General features: G+C 38.6%; 2 protein-coding genes across 3 annotated transcripts in view; one reads left to right on the top strand and one right to left on the bottom strand.

The window, feature by feature from the left end:
* CEP162 (centrosomal protein 162) overlaps positions 1-7,732 on the top strand; it is a 44,309-nt gene extending 36,577 nt beyond the window's left edge. For both annotated transcript variants that reach the window (XM_058836618.1, XM_058836617.1), the window contains 3 exons: positions 675-773; positions 3,528-3,662; positions 5,363-7,732. In XM_058836618.1, coding sequence (XP_058692601.1) covers positions 675-773; positions 3,528-3,662; positions 5,363-5,581 — 453 coding nt within the window. In that variant the 3' untranslated portion in view covers positions 5,582-7,732. The remainder of the gene's footprint in view (positions 1-674; positions 774-3,527; positions 3,663-5,362) is intronic.
* Positions 7,733-10,720: 2,988 nt separating this feature from the next.
* MRAP2 (melanocortin 2 receptor accessory protein 2) lies at positions 10,721-25,259 on the bottom strand. The gene is made up of 4 exons (XM_058835791.1): positions 24,703-25,259; positions 21,351-21,500; positions 16,231-16,330; positions 10,721-11,910 (listed from the first exon to the last, which is right to left on the bottom strand). Exons 1-4 carry the CDS (start codon positions 24,728-24,730, stop codon positions 11,559-11,561), a joined length of 630 nt encoding a protein of 209 aa, XP_058691774.1. The 5' UTR covers positions 24,731-25,259; the 3' UTR covers positions 10,721-11,558.
* Between the last annotated feature and the right edge of the window lie 2,634 nt (positions 25,260-27,893).

Genomic DNA, 27,893 nt, shown 5'->3' with positions numbered 1-27,893 from the left:
AAGAGCTGTTTCATTCAGATTATTTAAGAACATTGTAAAATGAGGAAAGGAATTTGAAGACTGAGGCTTGTTTTCATATACTGCATATGTACCTGCATGCTCTTTAGCAGCCCAGGCCCACACACATGTTGGAGGCAGTGTTGTTAATACACACATCACTTATACCTGCAGTACTATAATCACAGAATCACAGAATGTTAAGGGGTTGGAATGGACCTCCAAGATCATCTACTCACAAGCCCTTCTTGCCATGGACAGGGACATCTCCTACTAAACCAGGTTGCTCAAGGCCTTATTCAGCCTGTCCTTGAACACTGCCAGGTTTGGGGTGTCCACAGCCTTCCTGGGCAGCCTGTTCCAGTGTCTCATTACCCTCACAGTGAAGAATTTCTTCCTAATATATAATATAAACTTCCCCTCTTTCAATCTGTACCCATTATTCCTTGTGCTATCACTACAGTTCCTGATGATGAGTCTCTCTCTAGATTCCTTGTAGGCCTCTTCAGATACTGGGAGGCTGCTGTGAGGTCTCCACACAACCTTCTCTTCTCCAAGCTGAACAGCCCCAGCTTTCTCAGTGCTGCTTATTTTTTTCTGTACTTCTCCTGCCTAGGTTTTCACATGTTGTCATGGGTGTGTATGCTAACAACAAAATATTTTTAAACCTTTTGTAGATATTAATAAAACATCTTCAAGAACAACTTGGTGAACAAGAGAGACGTCAAGAAGCACTTCTAGTTTCACAGATAAGAGAGCAGCTCCTACAGAAAGAGGTAAATTTAAATTCCAATGGGGGTATCTTAGTCTAGTAAGAGTTTGCATCCTAATTCATGTCAAGCCTCAAGTAATATATAGTAAAATAAGTCTTAGAAACAAAATCTCCATCAGTTGCTTCTACATCAATTATCCCTGAGAAGGCAAGGTTTTTCTAGTGTGACCAGGGGAACAATACAGATCAGAACTTTGACCTTCTTTGATTTTAATATTTTTATTAGTATTTTTATTTTGTTTGAAATGTCTGACATCTGTATGAAGTTTAATCAGCAGGTTAATCCAGATTTTCATACCCTCTGAGTTATGAACTTTTTTTTCATTCCTCTTTATTAAGATTTTTTATTACTGTTCTCAAAAGATTTTCTTTTTTCATCCTCCATTGCCATAAAACTGACTTAGGCAGTTATATTCTTAGTTTAGTCCTCTGCTGTCTCTGAAACTTAATGTGTCTTAAGAAGGGAGAGTTAGCTATAAAAGTTAAGGAATTTAGTGGGTTTTGAGAAAAGTACTTTTTTTCTAATCTTCTACTTCTATCAATAGCATATAATCTAAAATTTTTGCTTGTTCTTATCTTTACTTTTGGGTTAATGTTATGTCAAATGGCTGTCCATTTTTAGCTCAAACTTTTAGAATCATTGGCTCTGCTTTTGTTATTCTTGAAGTACTGCTGGTTTGTTTGTTGGCACCTCCTGCTCAGGAGGAGAATGTAGCCTGTCTCAGCATTGTGCCTATGCTTCATTCACCATCTCCTTAATGTATGAACATCACTAATTTTAACTTAATTTTGATAATACTCTAACCTGCAAGGGTTATTAAAAGTGATTAATCTCAATCTCGTGAAACTCAGATTTACCTGGGTATTTATCTTACACATATAAAAATTCCACCTCTGTTGTGATGTACTTGTATAAAACTGTGGGTTTGTAGGGGGAGAAAAAAGATGTCCTACTAAATAATGTTCTGTGTTTGCAGAATAGAGGCTGAGACTTTGGCTTCATGTAGATGTTGGATTTCCTTACAAAGCTTGTTTCATTCCAGTGGTGTCAGTATAAGTAATACCTCTTCCTGGAAAAACAAGGCAAGAGTACAGTGAGACAAGTGTTATTGTTTCCTCTGTGACTGCTTTACAGATTATTGACAGTGATGGTTTAAGAGAGTGATCATCCAATCTGACCCACGTGGTAGAGGCCAACTTCAAGGTTCTGGTATTTAAGAAAATGTAAAGGAGTATCCTTGTTACAGAAATCATTGCAAGGCTGTACAGAGAAATATCTATGTCAAGCCTCACTTTTGCCCTCTAGCACAACTTCTGTGTTTCTTTTAAAATACATCTTAAGCATTAAATGGTTAAATAAGTTTTGCTGAGAAGACAACCAAACCTGCAAATCTAAGTAATAGTGATAGGGGAAAGCACTTCACTGGTCATAAGACTGAGTCCTCTGTCTAAAATGGTGGCATGTCCAAAAAGACAGTTTTTCCTGAGGCTTCTTGGAAGATTGTTATTTGAATTCTAATCTCAGAAGTGCTGTTCATGAATGTTTTCCATTAACTGAGTACTTCTTTTCCTTAACAGCTGCATGTAGCACTGCATTGTATTTGACGTGGTTAAGTTACTGGCAAAATACAGAGAGGCCATTTTCTCCCTGGGCTTTTTTCCCCTCGTGAGATCTTTCCACTATGATTTTTTTAATTGTATTTAACTTTATACTTGAGACCACACATCAGCCCTTCCCTTCAGTGGGGCAACTTAGCAGCCAAACAGCAGACACTCAGTTGCACAGGCCTTTTGAAACTAAGTCTTGCTCCTCTGACAAACGTGGATGAACGGGTTAAAAGCTGCTGGAGTAACGGACAGGCAAAAATGCACTGACATAGGCCTTGTTATTTTAGAAAGCCACCTTAAAATATGGAAATAATAATAAGCTGCCTTAGAGTCACTTCAGTAAGAGTAACACAATGAAGACACAATGCTTCCAGCTACTTGAGTTCACAGCAGAGAGCCAAGGGTGGCTGAGTGCTTGAAGAGGGTTAGCAGCTCTCAAATATATTGGCTGATGGAAGCTAAGGACTATCATAAAGGACAAATATGCCAAAGTTTTCACTTTAGTTTACTTATACACATTAAGAGTGATCAAATATACTTTGGATGTTAAATGAAGGACTATCAAGTTACTTAAAATAGGCAAAGAATGAGAGTAAGCCAGTAGAGCTTTATAAGGAAACTTCCCTCAATTTCTGGAGGATTAGGAAATCAGTTTTAAGTCATTGTCAAGTTGATTTTACCTGGTAATTATTAAACTTAAATGCAGGCTTCTAATCATCTCCAGCAACATATCTTTAATTAATTTAGTCCTTAGAAATACACTGGTATCTTTTATATTTGGTTTGTATCTTGGATGTGATAAGGAATAGTGTAAGAAGATCTAATCATAATATTCTGTTAACTTTTGTTGTGTGAAGTATAAAATTTGACAGAACACAATTCCTTCATGAAATTATTAACATAACTGAATTTATCAAAGAGAACTAGACTTTTGTGTCCTCAGGCTACTTTTTAGAAATGAAAAATCCGAATATAAATCCCTGAGTCCCTGCTAAAGCTTTTGAACAAAGGAGATTTCTCTTTTATGTCCTCCTTTCAGCAGCTTTTGGATGTAATGATTAAACAATGCAAATACATTTTTTTAGGGAATCTGGTTTATACATTGCCTAACACAATGATAACAATTTTTATCAATTCTCTTTGACTGTAGGTGACAAAATTGTTGGAAGAACTGAGAGAGGCTAGGGAGAGCCAGAGTCCTGAAATGAAACATTTCTTGTGCCTGGAAAAGAAAATCAAGCATATAGAGAGCAGACATGCAGAAAGAGAGCATGAAATTCAAAAGGTACACCACTGTGTAACTGCATTTCTTTCTGAAGAGCAATTTGTCGGTTTAACTGTGATTTTATGGTATTTATTCAGGCTTATTTAGCTCGCACTGCAGGAGGGAAGTAGCTTTTATACAGCCATGGTTTTGTCTTTGGCTGCTAATGCAAGTGAGTGTAGTTGCAGGCCTGGTCAGCTTGACACTGCTGTGGTAATTAAAATTACTTGTGTAACTTCCTTGCAGCCTGGTCTTAAGGCCTTGCTGTTCCAGAGGTTGGACAGTGTGACCTCTGAGGTCAATATCATTATTTCATACTTCAGTTACACAGTGAAAGCAAGCTACTGAAAACTGACAACAGTTTGGAATGCAGATCTAAGCTATGATATATTCCTTAATTGAACTGTAATTATGTAGTCCCAGCAGCCCTATTCATAAAAGCTATGTTGAAAGTGTAGAAATATCTTATTTTAAATTTTAAAATCAGATCTCAAGAAATATACTTTTAATATAAAGATTTTTTTGTCATAGAAGAATTTCTTGTACATTTCTATATCAGATATTTAATTTCTTTCAAAATAGACCTGTGCATAAAACAAGTCATTGGATTAAAAACAAATCCTGTTGCCACTGTTGTTTTTGTTATTTTTGTTCACATTCTGTCCTGCTAAAGGTGACTGCAATACAGTTCATTTTTTGCTATTAATTTTCTTTTATATAATGTGAGGATGTCTTTACCATTTCTGTGAAGCGTTTGCTGCTGCCTACTCCATTATCTAGCTCCACTGAATACCAATAGTATTTACTAAGATGTTTTGTAATGTTTTGGGTGCTTTTTTAAAGAAATAATAGTATACATAATTAGTACCAAATAATTTCATCTTTTTATGGTGCTCTTACCCATGTTATGTATTAAGCTTTGAATTTTATTTTGTTCTAGTTTTTCTCCTTTAACCATCAGCACTGGGGCATTGAACAGTTGCCCAAATGAATTACATTAAAATGAATAGTGTAGAAAAGGAAATTGCTGAGCATGAAGTTAACAGGTTATCCCGAGTATCAAACTGCAAATATGATAATTATGGTCTTTAAGTGATAGTCTTTCTTTAAATAATCTATTACAATTAATTGTGGTGTGGAGATTTTAATATCTTATGACACTTCTTATGTTGTGTAATTTAACAGGATTATGTAAGGGATTCATGTTAAAGTTATTCAGACCTTTATCTGCAGCAGCATCAGATCTTTGTTACCACAGGACAATTTCTCATAATTTATAGAACTTGTGGTTTTTAAAACTAGAGTTGTAGGCTAAAACATGGTCATTCATGTTACGCAGAGCATTATTTTAATTACCATATTTAAGTGGCAATTCAAAAAGTTTCTTTTGATTTGTAGAGGGTTTTATGTTATATGCTGAGCTTTGTCTTAAATATTCAAATTTAATTGCTGCTTTGGAGACGATAAGTTAAATTCTCCTGGGACTCATTAGTCAATAATCAATACTACTCTTCTGTCATTAATGCAAATATTTAAAGGAATTCATTGCTATCAAAATTAATTTTTTGTAATATTCAGTACAAATTGCTTTAACTTAATGTGAGCATTCAGCTTTGAGACAGAGCATCAGATGAAATGATGTAGCAGATTTTTGCAAAGTGGCAGCACTGACTGAGTATTGGCATAGAAAATCACAGTGCTGACTTTCTTCTAATTTGCAGGCAACCCAACTAACACAGCACATTTCTGAAGTAAGGCAAACCCAGGAGGCTGAGAAGTGGCGAAGGCTGGCACTGCAGAAGAACCAGGAACTGGAGAAATTTCGAATGGAATTGGATTCAATACTAGATGTTTTACGTGAACTGCAGAAACAAGGGGTTATTATTCCTGCACCTGATTCCAGTGGATTCGGAGTGACAGACAGCTGTTGGAAGGCATGATTAGGTAGTAGTTAAGTACAGCAGCAGAATTTTAATATTCTAAGTTATGTATAGAAAATGTTATCGAAAATCATTATTGTAATGTGCATAAATCACACTGCATTCTGATCGTCTCTGAAATCTCTCATGTCCAGAGGCAGACTTGCATTGAGCAATATTCTAGTCATATTGTATGTCTTTTATTTTATTAGTAATAAATTTGTGTATTTTTTTAATAGGAGTAGTGAGGTTATTCCATAAATTCAACTACCACTGAAAAATTTCTTCTTCCACAGACTTTAGAATATGCCTGAATATTTTTAACTTTGATTTCTAACCTGGTCTATAGGGATTCCTTTGCAAAAAATTTGAGTAGTAAGCTGTTTGGTTTGTATGTTTAGTTTATAGCATAAATGCATTTCATTCCATAGTGCAGGAAAAGTGTCTTTTTCCAATATTTGCTTGTCTCCCTCCAATTCATGTAATATTCCTTCACTTATCTTTAAGACTTCTTTCCACTTTAATGAATTATTGGAGGGCTGGAGCAGGGCAGGCGTTCCCTGCTGGTGCTTAGACTCAAGCTGTTCTTTGTTTCCTTTTCACATAATTCCTATTGTGCTGGTAATGATGGTAGAGTGGGTCTAGCTGAATTCTTATAGGGCAGATACAGAAAAAAACCTATGAAATACAGTGTGAGAGTAGTTATTGGTGTCCCTTTTTAAAGGGAAGGCTGTACTGATACCGTTTTTATAATGGGCTGTTCAGGATCTGACATAGTAAGCACCTCTGTAGGTGATCTTGACAGACAGAGACCAGTCAGATGTAATTACAGTGTGCTAAAGCTCAGACTTGAGGGATGTGTAGGTGGGGAAATTTAGAGTTAAAATACTGAGCAAGTTAGGAAAGGGGCCAGGGAAACAAAAACAAAATGAAAACAGAACAAGACCACACCGCCAAAAACAAAAAACCAGAGCCACCACCCAGCCAAAAACCAACCAAAATACCAAACTTGGAGGTAACTTTCTGCTGAGCTGACAGGCATCATGGCAGGTAACACACTGAATGTTGGAGGCTGTTGCCTTCTCCCTCTCCTCAGGCCTAGTTACACACCTATGCTGTAGAGCAGGTACATAGGAGCAATTACTACTGCAGTGCATATATGTACCTTAGAGTGCTACACTTTTAGGCTCTTCTTTGAAGAAAGAGATGGACCCAGTGGAGGGAAAGAAGAATCATCACTCCAGGAAATGTAGCCCTAGGAACCTCTGAAGCCATAGGAACTGCACAGCTCCAGAGAGGAGACTGAGAGAGGGGGAAGATGATGAGCATGGCTATTACACTTAACATGTATGAAAAACCTGCTGATAAAAGGAAGAAGCAGCAACTAAAAATAAAGAAAATTCAAAATAGATGATGATGTCTATTTGGTGGTTGGAAGGAATGCTTTCCCAATAAATCAGTACATTATTAGTTTGAAGTTTTGCTGGCTACAAGTCCTTAAGAATTCTGAAGCACATATATTGAGGTTGTATCTCAATCAAATATACTTATTTAGGGCAAAGAGAAGATGAAAGCTAGAATGTACTCCTTAGGTCCCCAAGGACCTGCAGTATTGGTTGAAACTAGTATTTAAGTCAGATGTGAAACAGTTCAGGTCTGTGTGTGTGTGTGTGTGTGTGTTTACGTATTGTGTTCTTCAGGGACCAGCAGTAAATGTGCATTTTCTCTCATACAAGCATGTGGCTTAGCATGCATAAAAAACAAAATAGTATAACAAATTATACCATATAGACATAGTGCTGAAGTGCAAGGATTTTTCTTTTTGACCCATACACAAACATAAAATGAGCCTGTATACACATAGATATTATATTTATATATAGTAATTAAAAAAGGATGGACATTGCTAATTAATACGGTAAGCTTGGTTGTTCCATGTCCAGGTATTTTCAGTATTTCTATTCTGTCCCCATCTAAAAAAGTATTAGTCTTTATTCATAAAATGTGTAAATATAAAAATGCTTTGTGTATAAAATATCAGCTATGTGTAAATATTACACATTTTCTTGATTTGGATCTCTTCTGCAAATGGAAAGGATAAAAACTGAATCATTTCAACTAATTTATTTCCTGTACAATTTGCTATTTATGTAACTCTGTATTAAAAGTGTGTGACCTGAAGTGAGAGATGTTTTTTCAACTACTGCAGCCCTTGTGTTTCCAGAGAGGCCAGGTCCTAGATAGGGGTTCCTAGGACAGGAATCCTAGAGGAATCATTTCTGGTTACTGCAAGCCTCTCCCATGTATGATCCTGCAGTCATTAGGAGAGGGCTACCCTAATGTTCATGTAGTTAATTCTAACACTTTTTGCAATTTGTACAGTCAGTTCTCAGCCAGTTCGTTGGACAACGTGTTGGTTAGAAGGTTCTTCTCTGCTGTCCTTGCTACCTGTCAATATCCAAGGCTAAAAAGTGGCAAAAAATGTCAGTGTCATGACAAATATACCTCCTTTACTTCACCTTGATTGTAGATGGTCACAGTTTTACCATTCTCTTTCTCTTCTCTATGAGCAGGCATTTACTGATTTACATTATAGGTTTTGGGGTTTTGCCTTTTGTTTTTTAAAGATACAACTAAAATTTATTTACACAGAGGAGCATTTTTCAAGTATTTGCCTTTAAAACAGGGATAAATAACTTAGTAAGTTCTTACAGAATACAAGACATGTTTAGGTGAAAAAACATGTAGCTGGTTTAGAGGAGCTCTGCAGTTAAATCTGCTACAGGTGATGCATTTATACTGAGTTTTGCGAAGAGGCTTGAGGCCAAGCACTAAGAAAACTCAAAAAAATTCCATTTTCAAACACCTTGAAAATCCACGTACTCATTTTGAAGACTACTTTGATCAGAATACTTTCTATTGTGTTTCTAGTGCACCAATGTGTTTATCTTGTGAGAAAAGATGATATTTTTTTTAAACAGGTTATATATTGCCCTTTCCCCTGAGGCAAAATATGTCTGTCATTCTTAAAAAGGAAAATAAAAAGGAAGGAAGGACAGCCTTAAAATAGCTGGTTTTGAGACTGCAGAATGATTCTGCATTTGCCTTTGGCTCTAAGGCAGGGGCAGAGCAAGAAATCTGAATCAGACTTGCTGCCACTGAAGTGTCTCTGAAGTGGTGTGGGAGCTCTACAGCAGGAACTGACAGGTTATTTTTCTGAGAGAAGCAGCATGAAGGACTTTAAATATAGAAGGGAGATAAGATGAAAAAAGTAGAAACATCATCAGGAAAGAACAGAAGCAGGAACCAAACACTTAAATAGCTTTACATTATTAATACATGCTGCAGAAGGATATTAACTATGCAATTCAAATGTGCTATAAGTTAAGTTGGCATCATCTCTGGCTCATGTTATTAGGTACCTTACATTTAGGCATTATTGCCAGTATCCATACACAAAATTCTTCATTTTTCTCCCCAAAGTAGTAGTTAATATACCCAAAGAAGAGCCACTGAGATTTAAGGTAGCAGAAGAAAAGCATAGGCTAACTTACAGGGAGTAGCAGCATCTTCTTTTTCTAAAACCCCATCTGCATTATTTTGAAACTTCCGAAACTTTTGAGATTTTTTTTTCCCCACAAAGGGGTTGTGGAGCACGGGAACAGACGGGACAGGGAAGCAGTGGAGTCACCCACTCAAGAATGGGAAAAGAAAAAAGTGTTGTGGTTTTTTTTTAAAAAGCCATGTGGCACAGGGGAAGGTGATTTAGAGGGGGACTTGGCAGTGCTGAGTTAACGGTTGGACTTTATGATCTTAAAGGTCTTTTTCCAACCTAAATGATCTATGAAACATAGTTTTAGATGTCCTTCAAGTACCCTTCATTTCTCAGATGCAAAGGAGATGGATTCCACATAGATTTGCCCTTCCTTCAAGCAGCATTGCTGTTTTCAAGCACAGCAAAGAAAAAAATAAAAATAATAGCACAAACATTACTGAAGGCAGCTCACCCATCCAGAAATCAGCTATAAAAGCCCCATTTAGTACAAGTCCTCCATGTTAGCAAGAACAATATTGAGTTTCAAAGTTTAAACATCAGAGAGCTAATAGTTATTGAGGTGCCTCAGCAGGAAGTAGATGCCATATTCAGAGACAGATTTCCCAAATTTAAGAAAAGTCACACCTACAGCCTTCATACTTGTAGTTATGTAGTTCCTGTGAAAGAAGGCCTTTTCTGTACCTGAAATATTTTACTGGAGCTGTGCTCATTCATTTCAGTCTCCTCTGGGAACTACTTTCAGAAATAACCTGCTCGTTTTAAATAGTCTCTGCTTTGTTTTAAGTGTAATCCTGTTGCTTTAAACACCAGCAAGTTCTGCAAGAATTACATTTGAAAATAGGAATTTAGTGTGTAAGTGGTGTGTAATGAGGGCACAAAAGATGTTTCCTGCACTCTTCCTGCACAGTTTGTATTCTTTAAATGCTCAATCTTTTTTCTATTTGTAAGGTGAAGAAGGGATGAATTACTTAATCAGCATTGACTGAAGAATGTATCAGCAAGTCTCTAACCTCAAACACACATGTGTTTGATATAAAGCACATTAATTTCAAGAAAATCCAGTTAGGCACAGTGTCTAGAATTCACTCTTTTCATCTCAATTAAGAACTTCCTGCAGAGCATACTTGAAATCCAGCAAAGGGTTTGAACCTGATACCTCTGCATCTTACATGCTTGCTCTAAAACTATTTAATCATTAGTTACCATCCTTAGAAGACAACTGAAATACAATTTTAAGTACTCTCAAAGGTTCAGAATTTAATTCCATCTCTAAAAAATAAGGGTTGAAACTATACCTATTCAAATCCTTACCAAATCTTTTACTGCGAGGACAGCTGGGGTTGCAACACTATCCCAAATTGAGCACAAAAGATGGAGCAAGCACAGCTTAGCTATACTTGTGGAGTTGGTTCTCTCAACTTCAAGCCTGCTAGCACTTTACTGGCCAATGTGTAAATTATCTTTTATAAAGGCAGAAAGCATAGGAAGGTTCAGACTATTAGCAACACATAACACCAGCTTAACATACCACCACCACCACCACCATATGCATGTAATAACTTTATTGGCAAAAGAAAAATAGTTTTTTTCTTATTTCCTGTGACTTAACTACTGAATCCTGTAATTACTGAACTGGAAGTTCATATCAGCAATTAACAGGGAAAAAAATAAAATAAAATCACAGTTTGTGCTAGTGTGTAGAATACTAATTCCATGTCATCATGGGTCAGCTGCTGAGGTATCATTCTGAAGTATAATTACAGGCAACAGTTTGCTTTTACTCAGCAGCAGCTAGTGATAGCATTTTGTAAACACTGTAACCAAACTATTTCATTTCCAAGGTATTCCCTCTGGAAGCTTTGTAAATTGGGTTTAACCTGCACCAGAAAGCAGTTAGGGGTCAGAAATTGAAGTTAGTCCCAAGCAGATACTTATTGTGCTGCTCAGCTTCAGGCATCCTTATTGGGAGTAGCAGAAACTACAGAACCTCCCCAGGGGCTGTTTATTCCTTTCTTCAGTCTTTGAGATTTGCATTTTTCTTGGCCAATGAATTTTCATAGACCTCCCAATGCCAGGCTCCAGCCTTCACAGTCCATGTAAATTATTATCTTTCAGAAGCTGGTCATAAGTAGTCATTTAAAAATTAAGAACAATACAAGAAAGGAACAAAAAATAAATAAAAAAGCAAAAATAATACTGAGCAGAAGTTTTAGATCACAGAAGGCATAAGAATAAAGCATTCAATGTCTTACTTCTTGGCTAAACAGTTCTGTCAGTACAGCCAGTCTTGCATACAATAAAAAGCACATCTGAATTACCTTCTGTCAAAAGAGCAGGAGGCCAAGAAAGGCTTCAAACTGGACAGTAACGGGAATGTTTACCTTAAAGTAAAATATTTTTTCAGTAAAGGATCCGATGGGAAGATTGCATAACCAGCTTGCTTTATAAAATGATTGGTGGCTCTGAGATGAGGAGATCATCTTCACCTAGTGAAGAGTTCTGCTCAGTGTTCACAAAGTTAGGAATGTTAAATTTTGTAAGACAATGTAGGTCTTCCTCGAATGTTCCACTGCTTTTGGGAACCTCCTGGAAGTGAGTATTACTCTCCAGACTTGGACCTTTCTGACTCTCTTTTTCTTTGTTCATATGGTCCACTTCATTAATGCAGAAATGGAAAAGTGACTGGGATTCTTCAACCATTTGGTGAGAAAAGACCCTCTCAGACTCCAAAGATCTTCCAAAATCCGCCACAAAGCTGTTCATTCGAAATCTTTTTTCAGAAAGTTCTGCATTGCTATGGAGGAAAAAGAAAAATACATTAAACACAAAAGTAGAACTATTTGAGTTCTTATCAATAAGTTTGGTTTCAGCAACTATTATGGTCAGGAGAAAAGGAAACCCTACAGTTTTTATCTACCACAGACTTTTAAAGCCAGCACTATAATTTTAAGTCTTCATTTGTCATGATAATTTTCCGTGGGAATAAGTTAAAGCCAGCACTCGTAAATGGCACTTCTAGTAATCAATACACTATAATAATCACCTCACTGAATGAGTTTATAAACACTCTTGATTTCAAGTAGTAACAATTGTTTTAAATGGCTCGTAAGAACAAAATGTTCTTGACAGACAGAATGTTTCTGAGGCAAAGGCAGCTCTGCTCTCACTAAGGGCATTGAGTGCTTGTTTGTCCAGACATCAAACCATCTTTTCTGCTGACTTCAATCAATGACATTCAGATTTCCAAATTATGAGAGCTGGAACTAAAAGTTGCTTTAAATACTGGCAGTCTTAACAATCCAGGCAGCCCAAGAAGGATAATTTCACATGTTTTTTGGCAGTTTTTTCTATCAATCTTATCTCAAACCAGCACCAATCTACATGGACTTGTGCAGGAGCTATTTGCAGCTGGGGGTGAGAAGAGCTAAGGCTAGGTAACAAATTTTAGATTCATTCTGTGTCAGGCTGAATTTATATGCTATCATCACAAAATGCAAGTTATTTGCATTTGGAAGGCAGTAGAGGTATTCAGAGAATGAGCAATGATACATGTTCTGAGAATATTAATTTTGTTAAGAATTAATAAATCATACTGTTTACATCTGAAGAAGCTCCAAATGACACTGGAGTCAGATAACTGGACATCTAAAGGTCCACTCAGCACTGAAGAATTTTTCAGTGTAATTTAATTTCCTCAAGCCTGCAGTAGGAGGTAAGTGCCTACAAGCTTTTGAAAGCCTCAGATGACACCTTCAGAAATCTACCCACTAAAATTTTCCAGTTCACAGGATACCTACCATTAGTCTTTCAGGCACAGTTAAAGATCCCTGCTTCTCAAAAGCTAATTCACTTCCATTACATGATGGGAGAATTCTGTCCTCAGAAAATCGCTTCTACTAGCCTAGAAATCAAAGCAGTTCTCTAGTTTTTCAAAACTGTATTGGCTCACTCTGCATTTCAAAGTGAACCAGGCAGAAGAATAACATTTAAATTGATGTAAGACTGACCAGTAACTAAATAATAATCTACTGTAAACACATCAGGGGGAAAACAGCCTGGAATAATTCTGAACTGACAACTGACATGTATGTATTTACAATGCAGTAAAAAGCACCTGATTAAGTTTCATATATAATTTGGCAAATCTGTCCCAAGAGTTTCTAGGTTGTGGCACAGGCAATAGAGATAGCAAATAAGCACAGAAGGAAGGACAAGCACTGTAAGCCCAGGAAGAAATGACTGCAGAAGAAAGTTTAAAATGCATCCACTACAAGAGTAGAATTACTCCACAGATGTGGAAAGTGCTTCATAAACCAGTGAACTATGGAGGAACAAAGGCTGACCATGCAGAGGGGTGCACAAGACTGGCAATGGCAATCTAATCTTAACTGGAAGAAGAGAAGATGCAAATAAATTTTACAATGACCCAGAATGTTGAGGATATATGATGAAGCATACACATGATCTAATATACAGTGATATTTTTGGATTTTGAAATTCACAAACACCACTTTTGTATTTCAGAGAGGAATTTTATTACATTTTTTAAAAATTAGAAATTTGCATAGTCTTGCTCGTTACAATCTTCAAGAATTCCTCAGCAGATATCTTTTCGGAACACTCAAGAAAAGCAGCCTCAAAAATCCCAGGTTTATTTAACGAAGATCAACTGATTTGTTAAAAAAAAAATCAGTTATCTAACATTTACTGCTTTATCAGCCAATATTTTGCATAGATAGGTTGCACGATCTCTTGCATTTGTTGCACAAATGTGCTCTTAAGGACATTTTCAAATGCAGAAACAAATATGGCATGTTTTCCACTCCTGAGTTGATGAATGAGAGCGTTTTTCGGAAATTCAGATATTGCCAACTAATTTTTTTTTTCAGTTGCACAAGCTAATGTTCCACACACAGTTAAATATGCAAGCAAACAAAAGAGAAATGCAACAGACAGTTTCCATAACTGATTAAATTTCTGCCAGTCCCCATCCCTATCCTGTCCATTCTGGTCTGAGAATGTACCTAATTCTGAACATCTTGTGTAATTTTGAAAAGTACAAGCTATCAGGCCCCTTTATATTGAGCCAAGCATACTACTAGGAAAAAAAAAAAAAAAATCAGAGTATTCTATTTTGGATCCATCCATCTGAGCCCAGATCCACTTAATCTCTCACATTAATGGTACTTTAAAGAACAGCCAAATAGCCTTACTGAAGTCAGAGACTTTAGAGACTTCATCCATCAATCAAGCTGGCTTTCTCCCAGGACCAAGGAATCCCGTTAACATCTATTTCTAAAGGAGGGCTCAAGGCAGCCCACTAATGAAATGCCAATTCATGAAGTGTCCAGTCAGGTATAAAATAGAAAATGCAGACAAACTGAAACCAGTCTGTTCTGGTTTTACAGGTAGCTGTTCTCCAGTTTTTATATACAAGTATCAAAAATAGGAGAACACAACTGTAGTCACTGCCCTTAGCATATTTCCAGAGGATCCAGGTTCAGTACCATGCACATTTCATAGCAAATATCAAAAAAACAGTGCTCAAATTTGTTAAAAATGCCAACTAGCACACATAGCAAGTGGGCAAGCACTCAGGCACACAGCTCCCAAAGCTGCAAAGAGATCTATAATAAATACAGAAAGGAATAATCGGTCTCACTCCAGCAGCTGAAGAAAAATTATATTAAAGTGTAGAACAGAAGGGACTTCTGGAAGTCTCAAGTCTAATGATGAAGACAAGGGCAAGTCTGAATTCTGACCACGTTATCTGGATGATAGCTGACCAAAGGTGGACATTTCACAAACTCTCTAGGACACTGCTCTGAGATGACTGATGAAAAAAGCAGAAGAAAGTGAGAGATATCAAGGAGGCCTCTCCTACCTGGAAGTAAATTTTTACAAGTGTAAAAATTTTTGACAAATATCCATATTAAATTCTCTCTATATTGGTATTTTTGACATCATCACTTTTCCCTCTCAAATTATCCACATGAGATCCAGACTCATGCTTAGCTAATAAATAAGATCATTAGGAGAAAGAGACAGCACATGAACAATGACAGGGATTTTAAATCTATTTGGGGGCAATATCTGGCTATTTCATAACAGTCTGTAGAGGAAGCAAAAATACCAGCAGGTCAGTTCTGGTAAGCTGGATTTTTCTGCCTCTGTTTTCTTCTCGCAAGAGCAAAATTTTAGGACTCCAGGGGAAGCTCAGGATGCACACCTGCCCTCTCTAATGCGGCCTTGTCTCTCAAGATATGCTATTACATGGAGTTACAGAGCCAGTTTACATGTGATTAAATAGCAAAGGGGCTCCAGGAGGCATAGACAGGCTGCTTTAGGAAGTGATAAGCACAAGGAATTGCCTTTTACAATCAGCTTCTCATCATTGCTGTCTGCCTGCAAGAAATCGCACGCTCCAGAGAGGCTTTTTATTTCCACTTTATGGCACACAAACCTGAGGGAAGTGGGCTCAAACTTTCTCAGAGGAAGGGACACTTACAGCCTGCATCCTGTGCAAATGCAGATAAACCACTGGGGCAAGACATGGTCTGCACATACTTATCAGCCAGAAGGAATAAAAGATAGAAGACTTTCAAGGGACCCTGGCTTTAAAGAAATGTTGAGCTGATCCCTACTTCAGCATCTATTGCAATTTCTCAGCAGAACCTGAGACACTCTCAGATTTCAGGGTTTAAGGGAAGATTTTGCAAATACTACCCATATCTGTCTTTGGGCTTGAACACACAAACATTTGGAAACCAGCCAGGCTACAGCTTCCTTAATTCAACATCTGCACTGCATTTTATTTGTATGTACTCAGTTGATATTCACAGAATCACTGCATGAAAACTTGAGCCTACTTAGAACTATCCCACCTGTTTGCAAAACAGTGATCAAAGGCACCTGTTTGGCAGCCTACCCAAAACATCCTTTTAGAATGAAAATGCTAAAATTACTTGAAATGAAGACAGACTGCACTGTTTCATAAGAACAGACTAGAATAAAATGGTACAGTGTCAGCACTGTCACTGCTTCTTTGGGGGCTGCAAGAGCCCAGGCGTGCCACTTAGCAGGCTGGATTTGTCATTCCCATTTTCAGACTCACTCTTGATGTGGTGCTCCTGTCTTTGTCAGCAGGGTCAGGACAAAAAACATGAAGATGACAAAAACTGCAAGACCAACCCAAAATCCAATCACAATGGAATCTGGTGGGGAAAAAAAAAAAAGAGGAAACAAGATGATCAATATTTTACTTGCACTTGCAAAAAGTTGCCTTCCACATGCACCATGAGTCCAAACCCAAAACAACTGGAAGTTTATTTCTGGGTGACAAAGAGCAGGGATAAAATCAAATGTATCTTTATCTAATTTTAAACAGAAAGCTGCCATTGAAAATCTCATTTTGAGACCAAATTTTACTGTTATCTAGACAAACTCTGTTATCTAGATAACAGAGGAAGACAATTCTCTTGGTTAGTAAACTAAGACGAGGTCCCTGTGTGATGCCAGGCCCATTTTCAAGCATTGCTTTGGAACTTCAATGCTAGAACTAGGAATAGAGGATTATTTGATTTTCCTCAAAATCCTCTGTCTCTGTAGAACTGAACTCCTGCTATTTGAAGTTATTTCTGCTCCAGACCATTAAGTTTCTGGATTTAAATGTACTTATTTGACAAAATATGTTTAGGAAGACCTTTCAGTGGCAAGAAAAAGGGTTTTGCATGAAACAGAACCACAGATAAAAATCTTTGCTACTTGAATAAATATCACTAACCAAGAGATACAAGATTTTTTTGAATATTTTTCAATTTGGGTTTCCAACTTAAGTACAGCAACACAGTGTCAGAGAAGCACAACAGATTTAGACAAAAAAGTCAAACCACCAGTTAATCAATAGGAAAACACCAGTGCAGTAGCATTCATTGGGAAGAATGACCCATATAGCAGTCATTGGGAAGAGTGTGGCTTTTTGCCTGTGTGCACAAACTGTATCTACTGTTCCCATTTATAGCAAATAGACTGTAGACAATTTGCCAGTACTACTAAAAACAAATCTATGTCCACTTACAGCTTCAAGGTGGATCCACAGTTGCTCCTGAGGGAAGTTCAAAGTTTCCAGGAACTTGATTTAGAGAGGTTCAAGTGGGACAAACATATTTCCAGACAAATATCAACTGATTAGCATGGCCCAAAGTCACAGAGCACCAACACTCAATATCACCAGGGACCCATCAGCACCCAGGTATTTTTTCACCTGTCATTTCAATTAGTTATTCTTTGCTTATTCAAGCATTCAAAACTTCCACTGTAGAAGTCCACAACATGAACATACAAACATGCAAGAGGGAAGGCTTGGTCAGGACAGGAATCCTTTCTACCCTCACCTCTCATTACACAGCCACTACCAAACCTCAGAGATCCTCACTGGCTGTAATGTCTGACCCAGTGCACCAGGCACAGCACAGAACTGTTGAATTTCCTACAGGACTCACTAAAGACACAAAAAAAAAGGAATCAGCTATCCTACCTTGTGCTTGACTCCAGCTGTTAATCATGCTCCCAGTGGGAAATATCTTCCACACTAAAAGGCAGATGTGGAAACTGGAAATCAACTCAAACCATTCTCTCTTTCCCTGCAAAGTCAAAAATGCCTTCTGCAACTGGAGATTTTGTCCCTGAGAAAATACTTTATCACAATGAAGTCCCTCCTTAATCCCTTTCTCAGGTAAGCTAAGGAGATTTAGTTTCCAGTCTCCCACTGAAATATTTATTCCATCTCTCTTATGCTGTATCTTCCCCTCTCAATACCTTGTGTAAAGTAATTGGAATGTGGTTTGAGTATAGGTCTCTGTGATGGAGGGGGAAGAGATTTTAATATCCCTTTCTGCTTAAAGCATTCTGCCATGAGTTTATTTCTGTAATTCCATATATTACGTGCACTAAGTTACTTTCAGAATCATTCTGTAACCACAGCCCGGACTCACTGGTTAAAGATATACCTAATGGTCAACCTTCCTAATATAAAATAGCTCATCCTGCTGGACTTTGTAGTACATGCAGATTTCATCTAAAAAGAAATACTCCCTTTAAAAAATTTACTACTTAAACATTTACAGCTATTAGTACCTTCCAGTGAGACATGCTTGGATGGTATGCAGCTTCATTAGCAACCAGAAGGTAAAATCCAATCAAGATAACTAAAAAATATGCACATAGGTTATATCATTCAAGCTGAAAAACTTAAATAAAAGGAAAAAAAAAGAAAGAAAAAAGAAAAAAAAGAAAATCAAGGCTCTGATAAACTACTGATTCCCACAAAAATCACACTGCCTATTGTGTGCTGAGTAACAAGCCTGTTTTGTGGTTGGTTTGGTGTTCCTGCTCCCAGCAGAATTCTTAAGTTTACCGAGCCTAATGCTGCATCTTCCTTGCTTTATTGTGGCTTCTGACACACTTCCAACCCTCTGCTGTATAAATTACATTGTTTGAATTTGCTTAAAATTCAAGCAGGTGTCCTGAGTTCTATTCAATATTTCATTTAGGTCTCACTCACTTAAGTGGAAATTATTCAAACCTACTAAATTCTAAACAATTACTCAAAATTGACCCAACTTTTGTTCAAAAAATATGGTATGAAGGACACTTACATTGCCCAAAGTTACAAATAAACAATTATGGGATACTTTAACATTTTCAAGTGCAGTTTCAGCCTTCCTTCTCTTCATAATACAGACTCATCCTGTCAGCAGTTTCAGCTCCTCTGATCATTCCTATTTTGCCTCTCGCTAACATAACTGAGGTTTCCTCATTTTCAAAGGCACAAAAAGTGATTTTTCTCCTTATCTCTGCCAGTCATGAGTCTCTCCTGGCTATCTTTGTCTGTATACTTTCTGAATCTTTAATGTACAAAATATTTGGTCTCTGTTTTTCCAGATTTCTTGATTTCTAGTTCCGGCCTTCACTTCTCCAGCAGAACATACTTTTTGGGGTTTTTTTCTTCTTTTGCAGTCATATATTTGAAACATCATTGTGGCATCTTTTTTGTTTGTTTGTTCAAAGAAAAGTATTTTTGTGTAGTAGATTATTTTAGCAATCCTTTTTCTCACAGGTCACTTTGAATAAATTTTTCTCTGCTTTCAGAAAACAGGCTTCTGAATTCCTTTATATTTAAATCAAATCACCTAAACTGGAGTCCATTCCCTGTTGAGCTCTCCAACATAAGTTACAGGCATTCATTGACACCTTTTCTTTGTAGGTATTCAAGGCATCCCTCCTCATACAACCCTTGTTTAATCTCCTCTCCTTCTGCCCAGTTTAGGATTTCAGAGACATTCATGTCTGATCACATTGCCTCCACATTTCACAATGATCTCAGCTCAGCTAGCAATAGCTGGAACAAGAACACACCACATCAAGAAGTATCATTCCATACACAACACAGACTATTCCTTTAGTAGATTAAACTCTGCCTTCTGGGGAATGCATGCAATAAAAGTGAAGGAAACAGAGCCAACTCCAATCCAGCACTTTAAACAAACAAAGAAACAAACAAAAACTAAAGAAAATCCACCATAACTGGAAGGTACTTCCTAGATCTCTGATTCAAGTACTACCAATGATATCTTTCATTAAGCTCCACCTGAAAAGCAGTTGTTACTTCTGTCCTGTTCTCTAGGAGCTGTCCAGGACCTTCTGCTCTAAGAACAGCACAGCCAGACAGGGAAGCCCAGCTGCCATGCTCATTATTTTGATGGCAATCCAAGACCTGATTTGCAACTGTGCCTTCTGCAATCCAGAGGCAGCTGTCATTTATACCTCTTTGTCCCATCATGCTGTTTGAGACACTGAGCTGAAAAGAAGATGTGTACATAACATTTCAGCTGATTTTTGCAACTAGTAATCTTTGTAATCAGGTTTAACCTCTGATTGAGTGGTAGAATGGAAGATAAATTAAAAACAAGATGAAAGCTAGCCCACATTTTTCAAGTACCTATCATTTGTAAAAATACAGGCATTACTTCCAAATTACTTCCAAAATTACTTCCAAAGAAGTAATCAGCAGACTTCTTTGGAGGGGAAAAAGAAAAGTAAATTCTGCTCTAATTTTTTTTTCAGAAGTGTTAGTAATTTCAGCAAGTTTCTTCTGTCCCTTCCAGAGCCTTCCCAAAACCTTCTGACTGTGTAGAGGCAAGGGAGATCAGCCTTCCTGGGCTGCCATTTGCCAGTGCAGGGACTACTTTTTCCCAGTCAGAATGCTCATCGTGACAAATGAGACACAAAGTATGTGATTCATCCTGGACCAGTGCTCCAGCACTGGATAGGGACCCTTCCCCAAAACTTTAAAGTCTGGGAATCAAACCCCTTCACAGTGTACCTAGCTCAGAAACAAAGAAACAGGATGGGTTTTTCTCTTCTGCAAAGTGTTTGCAGAATTACTCAATTACCATCAGGTAATTTAGCTGGTTTCTGTTACTTTTTTCCCCCTCTTTTACTGTTTGTCCCTCACAATCATCTCCTCTAAAAGGAAAGATCATCAAATCCACTGTCTAGCTTTTAGAAAAACACTGGTCCAGCTGTACTAGCTTGTCCTAATTAGATTTTCTCCCAATTCTCATCCACATTTTTCATATTTCTCTTACCTATCCTCTATTTTTTGCTTCTAATGTAAAAAACTCTAGTATTAACAGAAAATTGAATTTAGCACTCCTCCTATGAAGAAAGTACCAATAGCAAGTTTGTTCAGAAGGAGAAAATTCTTCTCTTATTTTCAACCTTTTAAAAACCTAAAATTTATTTTCTATCAGGAAAACCAAACACAGGTAGTGCAGGTAAGGCTCCCCACCACTGCCTTTTTACCATTAATAGAAGCAAATACAAACAAATAGAACCAAAACAAAGCAACACTTATCTTAACAAGAAGTCAGCAGAAGCAGCAGTCTATCTGTATTTGTGGTTAACTTTTCCAGACAGATTCCTCAGTATTGACAAATTTCTACCACAGCAAATAAATCCATGGTTGTCACATGAACAAGGAAAAAATCAGCAAAAGGATATCGAATAATAAGCAATAATGATGATCTAATAAATACAGGGATATTGCTAATTGCAGAGAAGGCACTGGAAGGCATTGGAAGTGTTTTTGTACAATGTCCAGTCACAAATGAAGAACAGGAACACGCAGACAGGAAGCTCAGCTGCAAGGACGTATGTCTCTACTGAACTTACACTTATGAGCCTTCAGGCCTTCAAATGACACTGGTCCATACTCATAGTACTCGTAGTCCCAGGTGTAATCAGAGTTAGACAGGGCCTGCTGGGAGGTTCTGTTAGAGACCAGCCTCAGGGCAGACATCTCGCACCTCAGCAAGCACAGACCTGTGGATATGAAACGCGTTAATGGAGGCTACACCTAGCACAGCTTTCGGGGTTTTGTTCTCTCATCTCTTGGACCACTTCCTCATCACTGTTCCCAGAAGCAGGTACTGCCTCACCAGACAGGCTATCCCATCCCCTCCCACTTCTTCCCCTAATTATAGACACAGGCACTAGGGCCCAGTGAAAGGCAACCAAGGTGTTCAGAGAGCACAGGAGGCACGAGAGCCTCGGGGTTTGCTCAGCCTGCAGAAGAGACAACTCCAGGGAGAGAGACCTCAGTGCTGTCTGCACTTAGAGGGTGCAGAGATGCTGCTGCCAGGCTCTTCTCAGAGGTGCACAGTAAGAGGACAAGAAGCAATGGACAAAAATTGGGAAACAGGAAATTCATATTAGATACAAGGAAAAATTTACCTTATCTAGTCGAACATGCTTTGAGTAGGAGGTTGGACCAGATGACCACCAGGGGTCCCTTCCAACCTAAATTTCTCTATGCTGATAAACAGGCTCAATATGCCACTATAGAAGGAAAATAAAACAGGAGTGATTTCCCTCATAAATTAACAAAAATTGCAAGGCAACACTGAGCGTCATGAAATTGTCTTGATTGGTATCTCTGTCATTTCCACCATTCTGTATTAGAGCCTTGCATTTTGCAGAGTAATTTTTTCTCAGAATATGAGACAGTTTTATGCGCACCAAAAGAAAGCACATCTCTGCACAAAACATCTGCTGCAGTAGCTGGAGTCAGGAAATCCAAATTGAAACATATTACAAAATACTTTCTTGTGAAAGCTGAGCTTTGGGTAATTTTGAATTCAATTAAAACCCAGCAGGATTGACTAAAGCTTCAAGTACTAGGAGGCCCACACAAAAAGAACAAAAAATAAGAAATACTTTCACTCAGAGAATATGAACAGTAGTTCAGATTTGTAAAATAGCTTTCTGCAGCTATTCTACCATGACCAAATGCCGGCAGCAATGCCTCAAAGCAATTTTAAATAAGCAGTATGCCTGAAAAAGTAAACTTCAACTTAAATTTAACGTTCAGAAATTTAAACACATACCAAAAAATTTGACTGGCAAGTTATAAATATTTTAAAACAACAAATGGATCTATTCTTCAACCCAAACCAATTTAGTTTTCAGAATGAGCAACCTGACAGCAGGAAAGGTGAAGGGGTGGGCTGAGAAGTGACCAACTCCATTCTTGGATCAGGGTAAGAAGCTTCACATTACCCTCACCCTCCCCTTAGCCACTCAGAAAGCCTCCAGAATGAAACAATAGCCTGAAGCACAGAGGAGAAGGAAAAAAACATGGATATTGTAGACAACCCAGTTCATGGCTGAGAATGTTTCCCATCTTGTACTTCCAACCCTTTCAGAATGGAGAGAGAGAAAGAGGTAAGTCTAACTAAATGTGCCTGTGTTGGCAGTAAAGATCCTCCTTGACTTTTCCATTTCCTCAAATTAAAGACAGAATGTCTGATTAAGCTTCAGACAGAAGTTTTCTTATTTTAATTAACTAAAGCAACTGCTGCTTTGGGAGAAGGAAGTGACACAGAGAAAACCCTAGGATCCCTGTGCTAATTTGCTTCCATCTCAGCTCTGTCAGTTGTTTATTACAAGACTCTGTTTCATTTTGTGACGGTGCTCCAGACTACACAGGGTTCCCAACATCTTTTTTTCCCCTTTTCCTCAATGTTTCGTTGATGACATGTCTCTTGACAACATTGATTAGTCCCGTTTAAAGGCTATTTTTCTTTTTTTATCACTTTCCAGAGAAGCCTTTCATTTAAATATTCCTCACATGGCATCACTAATGGCCACTGTCACCTCCCTCCTTTTAGTCTTGCGAAAACAGCTGAAATCCACTTGCAGCAAACTTCAGAACAGAGTATTGGAGCAATCTGAAAAACGCTGTTTCTTCCACCTCAAGTGCTTCTTCCCACCTCAAAGCAGTTGGGATTCATTGGGCCACATGTAGAGCTCTCTCCCAGTCTAGTCACTAGTGTCTGTTTATGATTTACAGGGAGCATAGCCACTTCCAGGACACAAGGAATCTGTCCCAGTATAGCATTAGGTTGGGATTAGAAGCTCCAGCCTTTCACCACTGGCTGCATGCATGTGGAGACTTGCTTCCACTGCAGACAAGCCACTATCAGAGGGAGAGGTGCTAATGAAAAGGTGAGTCACCAGCTCTCTGGTTAATCTGTGCTTTGAAGCATATAAATATGCTGCTAAATCAACCAGTACGGCTAAGCATAAGCACTGTTCCAAACCAACTTCCAGCTCACTTATAAGCTTTTTCTGTCCAAATACCTCCAAAAACTCAGCCTCAAGCATCCAAAAACCTTTTACTTTCCTTAAGAAGCCAGTCCAGCATGGTGGTACAAGGACCAGCACAGTGAAAGAAGTGACTATTTAGACCTTGCACCTCCTGAGGAAGAGCAAAGCCGGCTGAGCTGGCACAGTAGCACCTGTCAGGTGCACTTGCCTGGCTGAAGCAGGTCATGCAGGGATTCAGGTAAGAGGTAAGCGTTTCCAATAAGGAACTCCTCCAGAAGATGCTCTCAAACACTCTTTCTGAGAGCCATGATTCATCCCACAGCTCTGAAGCTTCACAGGGATCTCCTATAATTGACTTTGCTGAGGCTTTTTTCTGGAAGGTACAGGAGTCTTTTGAGGCAAACATGAAAGCCCCTCTATTGATTTTGATGTGTATGGATGCAGACAGGCTTTCCTCACTCTGGCTCTCTTCTTCCAGGAGCAAGTAAGTCAAGAACAAAAAGCTTCACTTTGATTATTCAAGGAACCCCAAAGCAGGACTCTGTTTTGAAATTTAGGGAGGCTGGTATCCTGGAAACTAGAAATGGCAAGTGCTCAGGGCTTTCTTCTGGAGCATTGGGTTGCTCTCTGAAGATAAATGTAAGTAGGTGTTCCCCATGGAGACCCAACTGCAACTCCTGGAGTTGAACTATGCCTTCATGAGAACTTGTTTGTAACCTGTGTGAAGTTTGTAAGGTCTCAGCTGGCCTGGCAGCTGCCAGTGGCACCTGAGCAAGCTAGTGTGGCTGTTGGGCTATGTTTGCATCAAACCCATGCCCTTGAACAGCAGCAGCAGGCTATCAAATGCTCTGCAGCTGGACTATTTTCTCCAATCTGGACATCACTGATACATTACATGAGACTCTCAGCCACCTACCTTTCAAAATGAAAGCAAAACTGAACATACACCACGTCTGCAACACAACTTCATGGCTTACACCACCACTGAGACCACAAAGGCATATCTGGTTTTGTGAATGTCTGAAACTCTCCTTGTAACCAGCAACAACTACCTCCAAAGCTGACCTGCATGCACAAAAAGAAAATAATGTGGATTATTCATGTATTGTTTGTTTCTGGAGCAAGAGAAACTGCCAGGATGGTAGACACAAGCAGCGTGGTGAATTTTCAGTCACAAACTACATCTATTTTTCCAAATACTTCTATTCTGCTTAATGACACAGAATCTAAGCACTCAATGGTTTTTAAAAGAACAAACCAAAGTCTTCTTGCAAACTCTGAAGATCCCAAGACCCAGACAGGGGCAAAAAAGAAGGAACATTGCAAACTGTAAGGAGTCCAAGCCTGAGAAAGCTTAGTACTACACCCTGTTGCATCAGCTCCATCAGCTAGGCAGCACAGTTAACCCAGAATTGTTGGCTATGAGAAGTTAAAAACTCAGGCTTCCCATATCTTCTGCATTCCATACCAGCACCAATATTCTGCATGAGGGAAAAGGGAGTCAGCCACCCCCACATTCCTCTTTACTCCATCCCAAAGACTAGGAGGTGAAGTCAGAGAAAAAAATCAAATGAAAGAAACAAGCACAAACTTATTTACACTGCTGCACTGCATCAGCTGAAAAGCAATACAGACCCCATCTTTCTGCAACCCTACCACATGGCCTGGAACAAGCTATGCCACTCCCAAGCACAGACAGGAAAGTCTGCAGGAAATACTTCACCTAAGGGTCCTTGTTTCTTGCTAATTGTCAATACCCTAGGTGAGCAGGGTTTGAGTTCAAATTTGTGGTCTTTTCAGGGGAATGCCCAATCCCACCTGCAATAAAAGAGAGGAAAGCAAGCAATAAAAATGAAAGAGGGAGAGCAAGAGGGAGAGCAAGAGGGAGAGCAAGAGGGAGAGCAAGAGGCAGAGCAAGAGGCAGAGCAAGAGGGAGAGAAAGAGGGAGAGAAAGAGGGAGAGAAAGAGGGAGAGAAAGATCTGAAAACTGACTTTACAATTGAAAATCAATCATGGGTGCCAACTCTGATATGTAGGTCTTTTCTTGGAGAGAAAAGAAAGCACCATGTTAACCGTGGTTATGTTTGCTACTGATGTTCACAAACAGCAATGTCTGAGCCATTGCACTAAAGTCACAAGAGTAATGTTGGATCCATCACAAAAGGAGTTTATAACAACAGAAAGGAAAAAAGCTGGTTTAGTCACTGCTTAAACTGTGAACAAAGGATGAGAGGTTACAGATATCTTTGCCTCATACCACCACATTACACATCATATGACATGAATTTTATTATCCTTATAACTGTGCAATGTAAACTCCAACAACAAACTTCTTAAACACCCCACACAAACTCCACACCACTATATACAATTTGCATGCTAACTGTATAGCTACTGTTTGTACCTAGTTAAAAAGTGATGAGATTATGACTTTAAAGTGAAATTTAATAAAGGCTAAAAGGATTTGCCTACTATTTTCCTATAGAAAATAACAATATAAGCAAACAATAATGCCCACTTAGCAGTACAACTCAGCAGGTGCCACCTGGAAGTTAAGGCAGAAACTAATATAAAATCATACCATACTATGAGTTCACTGACAACTCTATGATTCAAAAAATAAATAAAGCAAATATTACATAAGACCACTCATTAGCCTTGTCTGAGAGGGCAGATGAATTATACCTAGCATGGTATCACAGAATGTCTGCATTATTCTTAAGAAGTTTCAGGCCTGCACTGACAGTAAAGGGACATGGAACTGTTAGCAGGGACTTGCTCCCAAAGCACACTGAAGCTTAGCTTAACTCCAGTACCAAAAGCTTTGGATTACAGCCAGAACATACAGTCTTAAGAGACAGCATTTTCTAAATGTAATAAAGATTAGCCATAATTCCATTTATTTCCTGCATCTAGGGCAGGATTACATAATCAGTGCTGAGCCCGTTTTACTCTCCCCACTAAAAGCCAGCCTCCTCTTAGATGTATGGGTATGGCAGCTGCAAACCCAAGTTCCCTCAAGACCAACCAGACTAGAGGAAGCCCTAACAGTAAGCATTAAAACACTGAGACTTTTTCAGTCCTATAATATTATAAATCCTGACATCAGTGGTATATATATGTATATTCAACACTTCCCAAAAGAAAGGCTACCTTTCCCTCAGCTATTTACCATATTGCTTACTTTAACCTTTCTCACTACCATTTTTTAACCTCTCAGGCTGATTTGTTGTAGAAAACCCTTCAGTGAAAGATCCCTGACATATCTACAAATGAGGTAAGATTAAACTGTAAATCAAGTTTTATTAAATGTTTCTTTTTATTAGCTGTATTCTCACAGAAAGCTCAGTGCTGAGATGGGGGGTGCTCTGAGTTCCTTTCTAGCGCTGAAGTCTGTCAATCCAATGCCTTATTCTGAGCAGAGAGAAGGGAAAGCTCCCTCCATCCACTCTTACTGATCAGCACACTGCAGGTCAACTGGAATGGCTCCATCAGAATAGGACCTACCTGTGAGAGCTGCTTTTAAAATACCTCCTATTTGTGCTACCAAGTAAGAACCTATTGAAAAAAAATCCAGTTTGCACAGAAGGGACAGAACAAACATTGCCACTTTTTGTAACTAAAAGATGGCATTCAATTTGAAAGCAGAAAAACCTCTCTTGAGAAACTGTTTCATTGCAGAGGGTTACCAAACTAGATTGACTCTATCTGGTTAGTGTGCAAGTCATGAAGGAATATTGGAAGCAGAGCGCTCAGTGCAGCCAGAAAACCCAACCGTACCCAAGAAGAGAGACACCCAGGTGTGCTTCAAACAACCCCACCTAAACCAACCATTTGTAACAGGGGCAAGGCTGAAGGAAGGAACCACCCTTGTGTGATTGATCCTGGGAAACTCAGGACGGATTCACAGCTAAAATTACCTGGGCTCCCCTGGTGTCAGTGGCCTGGGCCCCAGAGAGGCACTGGGGCTGCACAGACAGCTGCACCAACCTGCAGCATGCCAGGCTCCAGCTTTCATGCAGTGCTTGTAGGGTTGCACAGCCCAGAAAATGGATGAGTGTGTTCAGGCCTCATTTCATAGCTCTGTTTCAGCTTTGCATGTGTGAA

This window comes from Poecile atricapillus, chromosome 3 (assembly GCF_030490865.1).
Source record: "Poecile atricapillus isolate bPoeAtr1 chromosome 3, bPoeAtr1.hap1, whole genome shotgun sequence".
NCBI classification, from domain to species: domain Eukaryota; kingdom Metazoa; phylum Chordata; class Aves; order Passeriformes; family Paridae; genus Poecile; species Poecile atricapillus.
The sequence above is the reverse complement of the archived record's forward strand: the minus strand, read 5'-3'. Positions and strand labels throughout refer to the sequence as shown.